Source organism: Excalfactoria chinensis, chromosome 3, assembly GCF_039878825.1.
Source record: "Excalfactoria chinensis isolate bCotChi1 chromosome 3, bCotChi1.hap2, whole genome shotgun sequence".
Taxonomy (NCBI): domain Eukaryota; kingdom Metazoa; phylum Chordata; class Aves; order Galliformes; family Phasianidae; genus Excalfactoria; species Excalfactoria chinensis.
Window position 1 is genome coordinate 71827306 of NC_092827.1, and position 13404 is coordinate 71840709.

The 13404-nt window shown below is 43.0% G+C and overlaps 1 protein-coding gene and 1 long non-coding RNA gene across 13 annotated transcripts in view; both read right to left on the reverse strand.

The window, feature by feature from the left end:
• Window positions 1-434: 434 nt before the first annotated feature.
• On the reverse strand, window positions 435-1593 carry LOC140250746 (uncharacterized). Of its 2 annotated transcripts, none has more exons than XR_011903256.1 (3): window positions 1411-1593; window positions 660-830; window positions 435-565 (listed from the first exon to the last, which is right to left on the reverse strand). It is a non-coding gene; the product is annotated as an uncharacterized lncRNA (long non-coding RNA). The 2 variants fall into 2 exon arrangements; XR_011903257.1 differs by lacking the exon at window positions 1411-1593 and adding an exon at window positions 1098-1216.
• A 7694-nt stretch (window positions 1594-9287) lies between these two features.
• CEP170 (centrosomal protein 170) overlaps window positions 9288-13404 on the reverse strand; it is an 83923-nt gene continuing 79806 nt past the window's right edge. For 10 of the 11 annotated variants that reach the window (XM_072331427.1, XM_072331423.1, XM_072331426.1 and 7 more), the window contains one exon: window positions 9289-11663. In XM_072331427.1, coding sequence (XP_072187528.1) covers window positions 11377-11663 — 287 coding nt within the window. In that variant the 3' untranslated portion in view covers window positions 9289-11376. Of the gene's footprint in view, window positions 11664-13404 lie in introns of all 11 variants that reach the window. The other variant, XM_072331421.1, reaches the window with a different exon arrangement.

Sequence of the window (13404 nt, forward strand, 5' to 3'; positions counted from 1 at the left end):
AAAAGGCTCTGAGGTGACCTGACAGCAGCTTTTCAGTATCTAAGGGGAAGCTACAGGAAAGAAGGGGACAGACTCTTTAGCACGCTCTGTGGTGATAGAACAAGGGGAAACTGTTTTAAGCTCAAAGAACGTGGGTGGTTGGGCACATGAACCAGTTGCCCAGACAAGTGGTGGGCGCCCCATCCCTGGAGACTCAAAGCAAGGCTGGATCAGACCCTAGGCAACCTGGTCTAGCTGTGCATGTTTCCATTCATTGTGAGTGAGTTGGATTAGACAACTTTTAAAGGCCCATTCCAACTCTAAGGATTCTATGATTCTAGTATCAAACAGGAAATAGACGAATCTTCCCCACTTACAGTCTCCTGTACTTCTCTGACAGCAAAGGAGGCCCTTCTAGTGGAAGGAAAATCAGACTACGAGACTGACCCTGCACTCTTACCTTCTTGTATAAAACAACATTCCTCGTACTCAGACCAGATAGACAGACAAGCAACTCCTGACATGTCCAGGACTGTTGCAGGTGCAATGAAATGGAATGGAAAAGAAACACCAGTTCAGTGGGGAGCTAAAAGGAAATGGCAGAGAACAAAGTAAAAACAGATTAAAAGCTAGTGCTTCTTTCAGTCTCGAGGCTGAAGAAACTGTTTTATATCTTTTACCTTTTCATTCCATGTACCACAAAGGCCCTCGCTGCTTGCAGCAGGCTTATTTCAAGTGTTTTCCATTCACCACTCCCAAGCGCACTGAAGCAGAGAAGCCTGCAGTTCTAGGACTTCATTACATGATATAGCCAATGATGGCTGGTTTACAGGACCTGAATCCTCAGATTCCTGAAATCAAGAAAAGTTGTTATTCAACCCCATAAGCAATCAAGCTATAGCAATAATAACATCGCTACTTAAGCACGTAAGGCACAGTCTCTTCAAGCACTCTGGTACTGAGATCACAGAGCGCAAATTGCTTATGTATAGAAGTTCATTAAACCTAGCTCAAGCTAATTTAAATTAATCCTGCTTGGTCATTCCCCATCTTGTAGCTGTTGCTCATCACTGTTCAGGTGGCTCACGCTCTAGAAACAGTCAGATGTGATAGCCTACCTTCTTCATTTACATTAACTTTTGAAAGCTCAGTTATAGGTCACTGATTCGCCTTTTGATGTAAATACTCATGCACGTGGCTAGCAGCATAACAAATCTGGAAACTAAGATAAGTGCTCCCTAGTATTCTGCAGCAAGGTATTAGCTTCTCAATGCAAGCATGTAATTACATTGTTCAGCACAGCTGACATGTATCAATCCTTATTGATGTTCCCCTGGAAAGCATTACAGAGAAGCAGCAAATAAGCAGAAGCACAAAAGCTGAAATAGCATTTATCTGTCCTGTATGGTAGCAGTGAGACAATCTCTGTACCTGTGTGATGCACGCACTGACACAGTTATTTGAACCTGAGGGAGCAGTTATCCTGAAGTGCTCTGTGAACGTTTTCTTAGAAGTAACTGACTAGAGGCAGCTAGAAAACAGGACAGGAAATTCCAGGAAAAGACAGAGCCTGAGATGCCATCAAATGCATCCAATAGAGACAGCTGGCAAAGAGAGGAGTCGGGTGAAAGAGGCTCCTAGTTATACCCACCTGTGCTTTATCCCGCTTCTATTACTGATCAGTTACATAAGATTTGCTTCACAAATGGATGGTGAAGTTGGGAAAGCCTTAGAATCTCACCAGTTATCTCAGATTCTCAACAAAACTGTAAATGAAGAGTTTTGATTGTGTTGAGTGACTGCAGATGTAGGAAAGGAAGTCCAATGGGCCTGGTGCTCTTTTTGCTCAAGCAGCTTTTTCTGGCCCTTGGTACAAAGATTAAGTTCCAAAGGCTGCCTGCCTCCCTGAGGTAGGTTCCTTCATGGCTTTTCCTCTCTGTTTTTAAGTGAAAAAAAGTCAAAATTAATAGGTTCTTCATCTTGATAACTTAGCCTGGGCACAAAGGAAGAGTTATTCATTCAATTTATAAGCACAGAGGCCAGCAGAGAAACATGCTCCCAGTTCCCAGTGTTTGACTCATGTTTGCAACACACTGAACTTATAGGGCACGGGAATCTTTGGCATGCTAAACAAAAAATCACCAAATGTTAAATACCCATTAAAAGAAAAGCCCCTTCTCTGGCTCAGTGTAATGGCTTCAGAGAACACACCGCTTTTGGCAGATGTATTCAGGATTTAAGGGCTGCAGAATTAAGTTACATTCATCTCTCTCCTGTGGAGAAGAATTGATTTTTCTTGAATTCTGTGCTTAGAAAAAGCTTTTTGAAACCAAAGTGGAAATATATGATCCTGTTTTGCTCTACAGAAAGCCTCTTGATAATAAAAGAGAAATAAATGAATAGTTGTTATTACGTTAAGATGTAAAATAACACAGATAGAAAGCTCTCATGAATCTTTTAAGATAGGTTTTGCTTTTAGTCTTCTTCCATTAGAAAATAAACAATTATCAATTAATATAGACCCAGATAATAAAAGAAAAAAGGAATATTCTGAGAAAGAGACAAAATCAGTTTTATGTGCAGCTCCTTGAGCTGCAGTGCAATGAGAACAGGAAGTTTTATCGACTTACAGCGCAATGCAGTGAGCAGTAACCCTGCAGTTACTGTGCTTCAGCACCAGAGAGCAGCTGCTCGATTATCCCTTTTCACTAAACGTCTCTCATGAAAGCACTACCCTGCAGAGAAGCCATAAAGCAGTGTGTGGTGCTGCACTGCACCCTGACAGGCACACTGCAGTCCTGCTTTTCTGCCTGTATATGTAGCTTTATTTGGCCAGTGCCTGCTCACTGGTTTGAAATGGAGCGATCAAAAATTAGTGCTATAGTGTTTTAGAAAAAACAGTGCAGAGCACAGAAAGTCTGTGAAGGCACTTCGGGGCCCATAAAGTCGTCTTCAATCAGATCTGAAGATGGTGACATTTATTTGAACTCGTGGATGTTCAGTCTGGAATCTCATGGCTAACTAAGCACAAGAAGTGAAATTTGGAACAACCCTACAATGGATAAGGACCAGAGGACTCAGACTAACACAGATTTGTGTTGGCCCTGGAAAAGGTTCAAAACGTTTGCTCAGTCATTATGCTAGTATTAGGGAGTCGATAACCAGATTATCAGTTTTATTTGGACTCACATTCTCTGTAAAGAATATCAGGATTCTTTTTTTTTTCTTCAAGTGAAACTTTCTCTATTAAAAATGGAAATAAATAAATAAATCAGAAGGAGCAGCCCAGAGAGGAATGAAAAAGAAACAGTGAAATGTAAAAATCTCTCTTTCCCTCTTGCTCACCAGTTCTTAACAGTAATAAACCCTGTAATCCCATTTTCTGGTGGAAAGATCACATCTGCTTGTTCCCACTGTGTTGTGCCTTGCTGGCCAGGCCACACTGGACAGTGTGTGAGGAGATGATGAGCAGCTATCACTCACATCAGCAGTTCTGGAAACACAGCTATTGCTGTCCTCCCATTGGCTTTCTCTACACTCCTCAGTGGTTCCTTTGCTGATTCCCTCCTGAGGCTGCAGCTGAGTGGCCCCAGGCAGCACAACTATGGAAGCTGTCAAAGAAAAACCAAGCATGACATCTTTGAATGGTGAGTCTGAAAGGCAGCTCTGCTCAGTGGCCAAAGCACAGGTCTGCTGTGTTGGTAGGTGCTTCAAAACACTTCATGTGTGATCATAGTATCATAGTATCGTGCGAGTTGGAAGGGACCTTAGAGATCATCGAGTCCAACTCCCAGGTTTCGAGCCGCCTGTGTAGCGAAGCGGCACTTCTACCCCCTACGCCACAGGGGGGATTCGAACCTGGGCCCTCCAGTGCCGCAAGCAGCAGCTTATACCACTGCGCCACTGGGGGCACACAGTGATGTTTAAATACTTAAATGCATCAGAACAGGGAAGATACTGTGCAGAGCTACAATGTGAACCTTTAAACCCTCAGAGGGCATGTGTTTAAGTGCACAAAATGATCCATCTCCTACCTGCACCTTCACATGAATCTTTAAACCAGAATTATTCAAGTTATAGCTCTGACATGATAATATTTTTCTTTTAATCTCGAGAAACTTTGAAATGTAGAAGGATATTAAATCTGAGGATTAAAATGAATTTTGCCCAGACCACACGTACACAGAGTGATTTCAATGCAGGGAATGTTCAAGATTTATTTCGATTAGTTTTTCTCCAGTCATTCCCCATAAATAAAACTTGCACAATTTTAGCACTCTGCCAAATCAGTCTGTAAAATGTCTTACCAGAAGTGCAGCTATCTGACTTTTACTCTCCTGATTTCCCAGTGTTTTCTCCTGTTTGACTCCAAGCAACAGCATCTTGGCTTCTCCATCCTTCAGCATGATTTGTACATCTGGGCAAAAAACTTCTGTGCCTGAATCAAACCCCTGTCTTTCTTGATCCTATTCAGTTGTCAAATGCCTTTATTTTATAATACTCCGAACTAAGCAACAGCATAGGACTGTTTCTGGCATCTCAGTGCAGCAATGGCCCTTCCTCCCCCTTCCATGTTTTTGAATGAGCTCCAGGGATTGCACAAAGACCCCGAGGCATTTTCTTTAGTTGCTTCAAGCAACCTTGTTTGAGAACCACCACTTCGCAGTTCTGTCACTAAGCTGAACATCTGCCCTCATTTATGCATTGCCGAATTTCACTCATTCTAGGAAACAGATGTAACCGTTTACCGAAGCTTTCAGAAGTGTTCAAAATGTAATGAGGAAGCCCTGCACCTGTTTTTATCCTGGAAATGAAGCATAGAGGAGAACTCACTCATTTCCAGGGTCCTGTTGGCATTCCACTCTTCTGTGTGTCCTGGACTTGTGTCCCTGTCCCACAGTGATGTACCCACAGCCATGACGCTGCCTCTGCCATGGTCATGAGATCTGTGGGGCTGTAAGAACAGCTCTGTCAGCTGTCAGCTCCCACAGTCCTTTCTGCTCCTGATTAGAGAATTAACACGTGAGAAAAGCGCCGATACCCCCCTGCCCACCTTCTGCCGAGGAAGGAGAGCCTCTGCAGCACAGCCTGACTTCCCACCCAGGCAATCAGCTTCCACACAAAATGTCTACGCTTCATATTTCTTTGCAATGTGACTCATTAAAGTTCAGACTGGGAAAGCTGTAGCTGGTTTCACAGGTTTATGTGAACATTTGGCAGAGATTGGTCCAATCAACATTTTAGTTACCTCAGATATTTCCTGGATATGGAAATCTTTTAAAATTGCTTACTGGGAAGCTTACTGGAAAGTTTCTTTTTCTTATTTTTTTTTCTCCTTAGTTTTTTTTCTTTTCTCTCATTTGATTTACTTGAGGAATTTCTGACCCTGACTGTAACGTACCTTTTCTTTTTAATTCAATTGAGTCACGTATTATTTCTTCCACCTTGGTTCAGCAGTACCAGACCCCAACCTTGCTCCTCAGAAGCTCTGCTGCTAAAAGTAGCAGCGCTGCTTTGTCTTTATCCTCCCCTTCTCAGAGCTCAGAACCAAGGTTTCTATCAGTGGGAAAAGTCTAGTACATTTTTTGCTGAAATTGCCATCACAGGAGAGAGCAGAGAGCCAGAGTGTGGGCACAGCCAGAGCCTGGCGTAACTTGGCCACCTTGAAATGTTCATGGGTCCTTCTGCCTCTCATTTCTCCCTTGAAAGAGATGCTATTAAGCATCATACAAAACATGGGATCACACACTTAGCTCTGAACTTCCACACTCTTGAAGAAAGTGGAAACCTCAGCCACAGTCCTTCCTGACTGGCCATTAACTTCATGTAATTTGGTGGTTGGTAGAGATCCATGAGAAATTAGGAAACTTGGTCATATGTGGTCATTCCTCTCAGACTTAGAGGATGTGACCTCTCTCATGACAACTTCAACAGTGGAAGTCCTGATCATTAGCAGTCAAACTACAGCATCTCAGATGCTTCAGGTATTTTTTTGCTCCAAAAATGGTACATCACTGCATTTTTCCTTTTTCTTGAAAAGCTGATGGGAAAGTGACTGTCTTAAGATTTTTTTCTAGGTATACACTGCAAATGCCAGTGTGTTTTTTGGTCCTGTGCCCCTGTAGATCTGTAGCATGCAGAGGCAATGCAGCCATGACTGGTTACTGAGACTCAGTCCTTCTACAAAGCCCTCTGGCTCCATCCTGCCCTACAGGAAGACTCATTTGTGCCCCACTCTGTGCATGTACAAAATGTCATTTTTTCATGTATTGCTGATATTTTTGGGGCAACTGAACAAAAAAGTTGCTTGGATGTCTTTTACTCCTCTCTTCTTCCCCACTTCGGAACAGAGTCCTTATGTTAGCAAACTGAAACAAATGACTACCTCAGAGCTGCTGCTGCAGCTCTGCAATCTCACTGATAGTGCTTTGCTGGCAGCAAATCTCAAGCCCCAGTTATGAATGGCTGAAAATTTCTAAGATACAATCTCCATTAGTCCAGTAAATCTTCAGATTAAAATAAAAAGAACATCTTTTAATATATGCACATAAACATGCATAGTTTGCATGGAGAATTACAGTACTTCTCTCACACACAGAGCATATAAATTCAAATTAAACAGATACATACCATAGAATCACAGACTATCTGGAGCTGGATGGGATCTGCAAGGATCATGGAGGCCATCTCCTGGCTTCACACAGGACCAGCTGTGACCTCACAAATTCTCCACATGAAGAAAGTTTCCCTCTCTCCTTCTGATGAGCAACAAGCCTCTTCCAAAGCCTCACTTTCTAATCTTATCTCCCTTCTGCAGAGGCAGGCTCACAGAAATTGAGTGCAGTCCCACACAACTCGCTTTGAAAGAGCGGTCGTCCCCCAACTCCTTTCTCTCATCTCCCTTTTGCCTAAGGCAGCCCACTAGAATGGTGGCAAGCTGCGTTCCTTTTTTCGTCAGTTTTTCCATCAGTCAAAGGGCAGTTCCCACAGAGAGTTGGGATGGGATGTGGTGCTGCCTGAGAGGTCATCTGTTCTCAGACCACCTATGTGTGTCTTAGGCCTGTAACTTTAGTGCTCGCAGACACTGCTCTGGGTGGTCAGGGATGCCTCTCCCCTCAGCTGCTGTGGTGCCCACAGAGCTGCACACCACAAGGCCTTCAGTCCGCTGTGTGCGGCCTGCACCCAGCCGAGGCAACCCCTGGAGGTGTCTTGCAGCCCAGTGCAGAGTATGGGTGTGAGGAAAGTGACCCTGGAGAAGACAAAGGCACCAGCTCCATCACATCCACTGGGAGGTACAGGTCATGCAGGAATGGATAAGTGATCCCTGCCTGACCCAGTGCTGTGACTGCCAGGCTGCATGCGTCACTCACTGAGATGTCAGCCCTGGCAACGCCTCGCCTCAGCGCCCTCAAGACAGCAAGCGCAATAAGATTTTTCTTAGTCTGTTTTCTCATCTGCAAGACTGGGATTAAACTCTTTCCTCACAGGACTTTAATAACAGAAAAAAAATGGTTGTGAAGCCATTAGAAAAGCTCAGACAGAAGTCCCACTGTAGGGTCGATCTCTAGCTCTTTAGCATTGGCAGTGCCCCACAGGCCTGAAGCAGTGTTCCCAGCCCCAACCCTGCTGTCTGGAGGCTCCAGCAGGTGGGGAATGGTTGCATTGATCATCCACAGCAGCTCCACAGCACTCACAGAGCCTTCAGTTCTCACTGCATCCCTGTGGGGAAAAGCCTTATGAGAACCCTCCCAGAACAAAATACTTCTCCTCAGCAGGCAGTTGCGTCCATTAGCTTTACATTCTGTGTCACAGAATGCTTCATGTGTTCCTCCACACCCTTCTTTCTTTAGATTCTTGATTACTCAAAACATCAGTTTCAGATCTTTTCTATGCTAGAAGCCTTCTCGGTTAAAACTGCAAAGGTTTTTCAAAAGGCATTACCCACCTGGAATTCAGTCTTTGGTATGAAGCAGCATTCTCTTTGAAGACTGAAGGAGCAGTTAATTCTGGTATGAAGTACACGCTACTAGTGAAACACCATCTCACTGCTACCAGGCCAGGCACACAGCCTGCACTCTGCTTCATTTCTGTATGCCATGATTAGATGTGATAGTCCTTAGGAGTATTCATTGGTTGTATCAGTGCAGGCCTGTAAGGGAGGAAGCTTGCATGCCGAGCAGAATGGTGTGGTGTCCCTTCTCTGTGCTCTACATGTCAGTCAGCCTAGCTGATGACAAAAGGAAGCAGAGGACTGAAGCACGCTAGCTGATTGCCCAACGAGTTTTAAACACCTCTCTGCAGAACCTCTGCCCAAAGTATGCCAGATAGATGAAAATGCTACAAGGAAATAAATAACAAACCATTAACACTTGAGCAAATGAGGATTCATGCTAGAGTATATTAAGTGCATTTCCTTTACTTTTGCAAATATAAAGGAAGGCTGGCAACAATTGAGGAAATGTGAATAGCAGCAGATGAAGTGGGGGAATATGAAAAAATCATGAGCATCTGGAAAGTCCTTTTCAGTTGCTCAAGTCTCACTAAACCAAATGGGCATCCATCAACATCAGTAAATCTCTCCTGCTCCCATACAGCTGAGTGCTATTGAGTGTTACTGTGTGACAGCAGTACAGGCTTGGTGCCATCAAACTGAGGGCAAAAAGGAGAAAGAGGTAAGCAGAAGATCACAGTTCACCACTGCCAAGTCAATGCAAAGCTCAGTAACTCTGAAATGTGCAAGCTGGCAATGAATTGTGGGAACTTAACACTAATCTCTTAGTTTTGTTCTTGCACGAAGCTAACTACAGCAGAGGAAATGCAGCAGCCTGTAGAAAAGTTCAAAAAAAAAACAAGTCCAAGCTAGGAGAAGGAACAAAAGCATCAGTCTGGAGCCAAATAAGAAAAGGCACCAATCTGGAAACAAATCAGAATGTGCAATAAAGTTGCCCAACATACAAAGCAATGGGAAAACAGTCTGGAAAACATCAAATATTGTACCTGGCAGGTACGTTAAAAGTCACTTATTTTCATTTCACAAAGGGGAAACGATGAGTGACTAAAGCTTGGGATTATTTTTGTTTCTAGTTCTGCACACAAAGATGAATTCAAATGTGGAAATGAACCCAAACAGAGGAGAGTGAGCCAGCACTGTCAGCACAGATTAAACGAAGCAGCGATGGCAATAACACAACCTTTGCGGAAGAAGGGATGTTCATGAGAAGTGCCATTTCCTATTTCAGTAAAGGCAGAACAGAACATAGGAAGACCGTGTGAACTTCCCAGCTCCAAATTACATATTTACACATTTTTAAAGTTCCAGAAACACTTTATTTATTTAAAAATGGAGTTGTAAATGCATATAACAAAATAACATACATAATAAATGTAACAAAAATAAATAAGGAGAACATGTTCATATAAAATAAGAACATAGTAATGCAAAATGCTTATTACAGAACAGAAAGGTATAAACGCCTGAAAGAACACAAACAGAATCTCGCATGAAGAGCCTGCGCCTCCAAGCCATCCTCGCCATCTCCTACTTCCCACTTGAGTCTGCAGAAAAATTATGTTCCCAAGCATTGAACAAAAGAAGGAATTATGGTGATGGTTTGATACACTCTGTTTTGATACCTAGCTCTAGTTTCTATTTGTTTCTGCCCTTCTGCACCTTCTAAAACTTCTCTTGTAGCCTCAGTAAACTAGCGTAGTTCAGGCTTCCACAGTTAGCTGGAGTAGAGCATCACCGAGTCATACGTGAAGGCTGTCTGCTTTTAATTCTTTTTTTAAAGAAAATATGAAATCCATTATACAACAGATTAGTGGTTTTGTTTTTACATCTCTACAAAAAAAGTTTTTGCGTTTTTATTAACTGGTCCAACTTTGACTGACTCCTGAAAGCCTGTACAATTTAAAAGTGTACAGAAAGTAGGTTTCTTTTTTAAACAAACGTCATATAGGATTATTGCTGAAATATTAAAGACCATTTCATAAAAGCTGCAAAACTGTATCTTCAACCTTAATATATAGAGACCGATGCAAACATAGGAAAATTCCAGTCTATTAGTTACAGTTAACAGAAATAACATTCCTCCAAATTACAGTGTTCTGGAAATACAAAGTAATTTACTTTTGTTTTTATTACTATTTCCAAATGTTAAGTTACTGGGACAACTTATAAGGAAAATAAGCTTATATAGGAAACTTTAAATAGACTTGCTTTTCAGTGGTGTAAGCAACATGTCTGTTAGCAGTCTTCTTCCAGAATCCTTTTAAATATGAAAGACAGAGACAGTTTTACTAGCAAGACTACGGGAAAATATACAGAAGCAAATTAAAATCATTTGCTTGGGAGTGCATCTATCGACAAAGGTAAATATGACAATTCTATGCCCAAATCCCTAAAGAAAATTTTACATCTCATCATCATTTCAAGGAATAGTCTTTTCTTTTTTTGTCTTTTTTTTTTCCAGAAGCTTACGTTGTGTTCCAATTGGTGAGAGCCCACTTGCCCGAATATGCTTTAAAATGTCCCATGTCTCTGTATGTTTAGATTTGTTCTCTAATTCCAACTAACGTTTGGGCAGAAATGAGATATGAGATACTTCTACTTTTATGAACATCAAAAAGACATCTGAAGATCAAAAAGTGCCAAATAATCCTTTCGGAAAGTGGATTAAAACACTGCACTGTTAATACAAGTATGGTATTACCAGTTTTTTATGTACACCAAAACACTGTGGTTTAATGGTATCGATATGTTCACCTACCACTCCCAGCAAATCTTAGTGCAAACATAACACGTGAAGTTCGTAAACCCCAAGACAATGTACGCAGCAACAAGGTTATACAAAACACAGAACTGTTGGAGATTCCCAGCACACAAGAACGAATGCTTTCTGAAATCCGTCTTACCTTTTGCAGTAATGTGTCACTGTAGCCAAAGATAACGTTTCCTATATAAATCATCCAAACCAGAATCGAGCGTAAAACAGATCTGTACAAACTTTAGAGGAGGAGGGCCATTAAATAAGTAGCTTGGCAAAGAGATTTGGGGTTTCAGTAACATTAAATGTTAGACTGCTCACATGGCTTTAAAAAAAAAAAAGGAAATCTGTTAAGGGAAAACGGCCGATATAATAATTTCTTTGCAAAGCGCACAACCACAAAGGGCAAATCTGCCACAATCTGCTTTCCTACACTCTATGCACGTCTTTATGATTTGAAAGGGATTTGTGTGACAAGCAAAGAATTACAGTTAAAGAAAACTGGTTTAATAAAACAACTGCTGTTCGACCAAGCCTTTTTATGTTGCTTTTTTTATTTATAAAACCGATATTGTGATCTTTCCATTTCTAGACATTCCACACGAAGGGTATTAGTACCAACAGTGAGATGTCATTCATGCAGAGTGGAATCTTCCTCTTCGCCATCCGGGTTAAACCTATTGAAATGTATGCTGAAGTCTGGCTCAGATTCAGCGGTCCCCAGTTCAGCTGCAGTGGGGCCGGCAGCGGGGCGGGCAGCCCTCACCTCGGTCTGGCAGTTTGGCTGCACCTGGGGACGGGCGCTCTGGGAAACAGGACTGGACTTCTGCTTCGGCTGAGCTGGCACGATGGGGCCGGCAAATCCCAAGTTGCTCAGAGCATCCAAGGTGCCATCGGGGTCAATCATAGCATTAATAGCTAAGCAATTGAGAGAAGATGAAAGGGACAGGGTAGAAACCATAACAAATATTATTTTCTGCGCTGACAAAAAATGTTTATTATTTTCACATATTAGCACCTCCGCCTAGAGTAAAAGCCTACAAACAATCTCACTGGGGCACAGAGGCACATATTTACTGCCTTGACATGCTATCTTAGAGAGGTCTGCTGCTTGCCAGGGGTCCACATCAAGGACATGACAGAGAGGCTGCCAGACCTTGCATGTTCCACAGGCTACTGCCTCCTAATGCTGTTTCACATAAGCACCAGGGACACAGATGTCAGCAACACGAAGACTGCACTTAAGGTTCAGAATACTGGAACTCTAATTGGTAAATCAGCCTCAAGTGCCTGTACACCAATGTGTAGAGCAGATGTATGCGTGTCTATGGGGTTACGATGTCATCAGAATCACTGAGATGTGGTAGGATGACTCTCGCAACTGGAATGTAAGACCAGATGGGTATAAACTCTTTAGGAAAGACAGACAGGGGAGAAAGGGAGGGACACTTGTCCTCTATATTAATAACCACTTGGAGCTCCATGTGGGGTAGATGAGATGACAGAGAGCTTATGGGTTAGGGTTAAAGGGAAGGCAGGGGAAGGATATATCGTAGTGGGAGTCTGCTACAGGCTGCTTGATCAGGAAGACTCAGTGCATGAGGCACTCTACAAACAGATAGGAACAGCTTCACATTCATAAAATATGGTCCTCATGGGGAACTTCAAACACCCTGATATCTGTTGGAGGGACAACAAAGCAGTGCACCAGAAATCAGAGAGGTTCCTGGAGTGTGTTGATGATAATTTGTTCTCCCAAGCAGTCCAGGAACCCATGAGAAAAGGTGCTATGCTGGACCTAGTCTTCATTATCGAGGAGGGCCTGTGAGTAATGCAAAGCTCAAGGGCAGACCTGGCTGTAGTGACCACAAAATGGTGGAGTTCAAAATCCTTAGGATGTCAAAAAAGGTGTGCAGCCAGCTTGTTACTCTGGACTTCAGAAGAGCAGACTTTGAACTCTTCTGGGAACTGCTTGGCAGGGTGACATGGGAAAAAGCCCTGGAGGGAATAGAGGCCCAAGAAAGCTGGTCAGTATTCAAGGACCATCTCCTCCAGGCTGAGAAACAGTGCATCCCAAGTAGAACAACGTCAGGCAAGAATGCCAGGAGGCTTCCATGCATCATCAAGGAGCTCCTGGACTGACTTAAACTCAAAAAGAAAGTCTAGAGGGAGTGGAAGCAGGAATGGGCTACCTGGGAGGACTACAAAGTAGCTGTCTGAGCAGCTAGAACTTGTCTGATCAGATTTGTGGTCAACAGCTCAGTGTCCAAGTATAGACCAGGTGATGAGTGGCCATTCATCAGGGATCAGTGTTGGGATCATCGTTATTTAATGCCTCCATAGGCAACATGGACAGTGGGATTGAGTGCACCCTCAGAAAGTTTGCAGGTGACACCAAGCTGAGTGGTGCACTTGACACACTAGAGGGAAGAGATGCTATCCCTGAGGGACCAGGACAGGCTTGAGAGGTGGATGCATGCTAACCTCATGAAGTTCAACAAGGCCAAGTGTAAGGTCCTGAATCTGGGTCAGGGCAATCTCAAGCACAGATACAGGCTGGGCAGAGAATAGCTTGAGATCAGACCTAAGTAGATGAACTTTGGAGTGCTGACTGATGAAAGATTCAACATGAGCTTGCAGCCCAGAATGCCAACTGTAT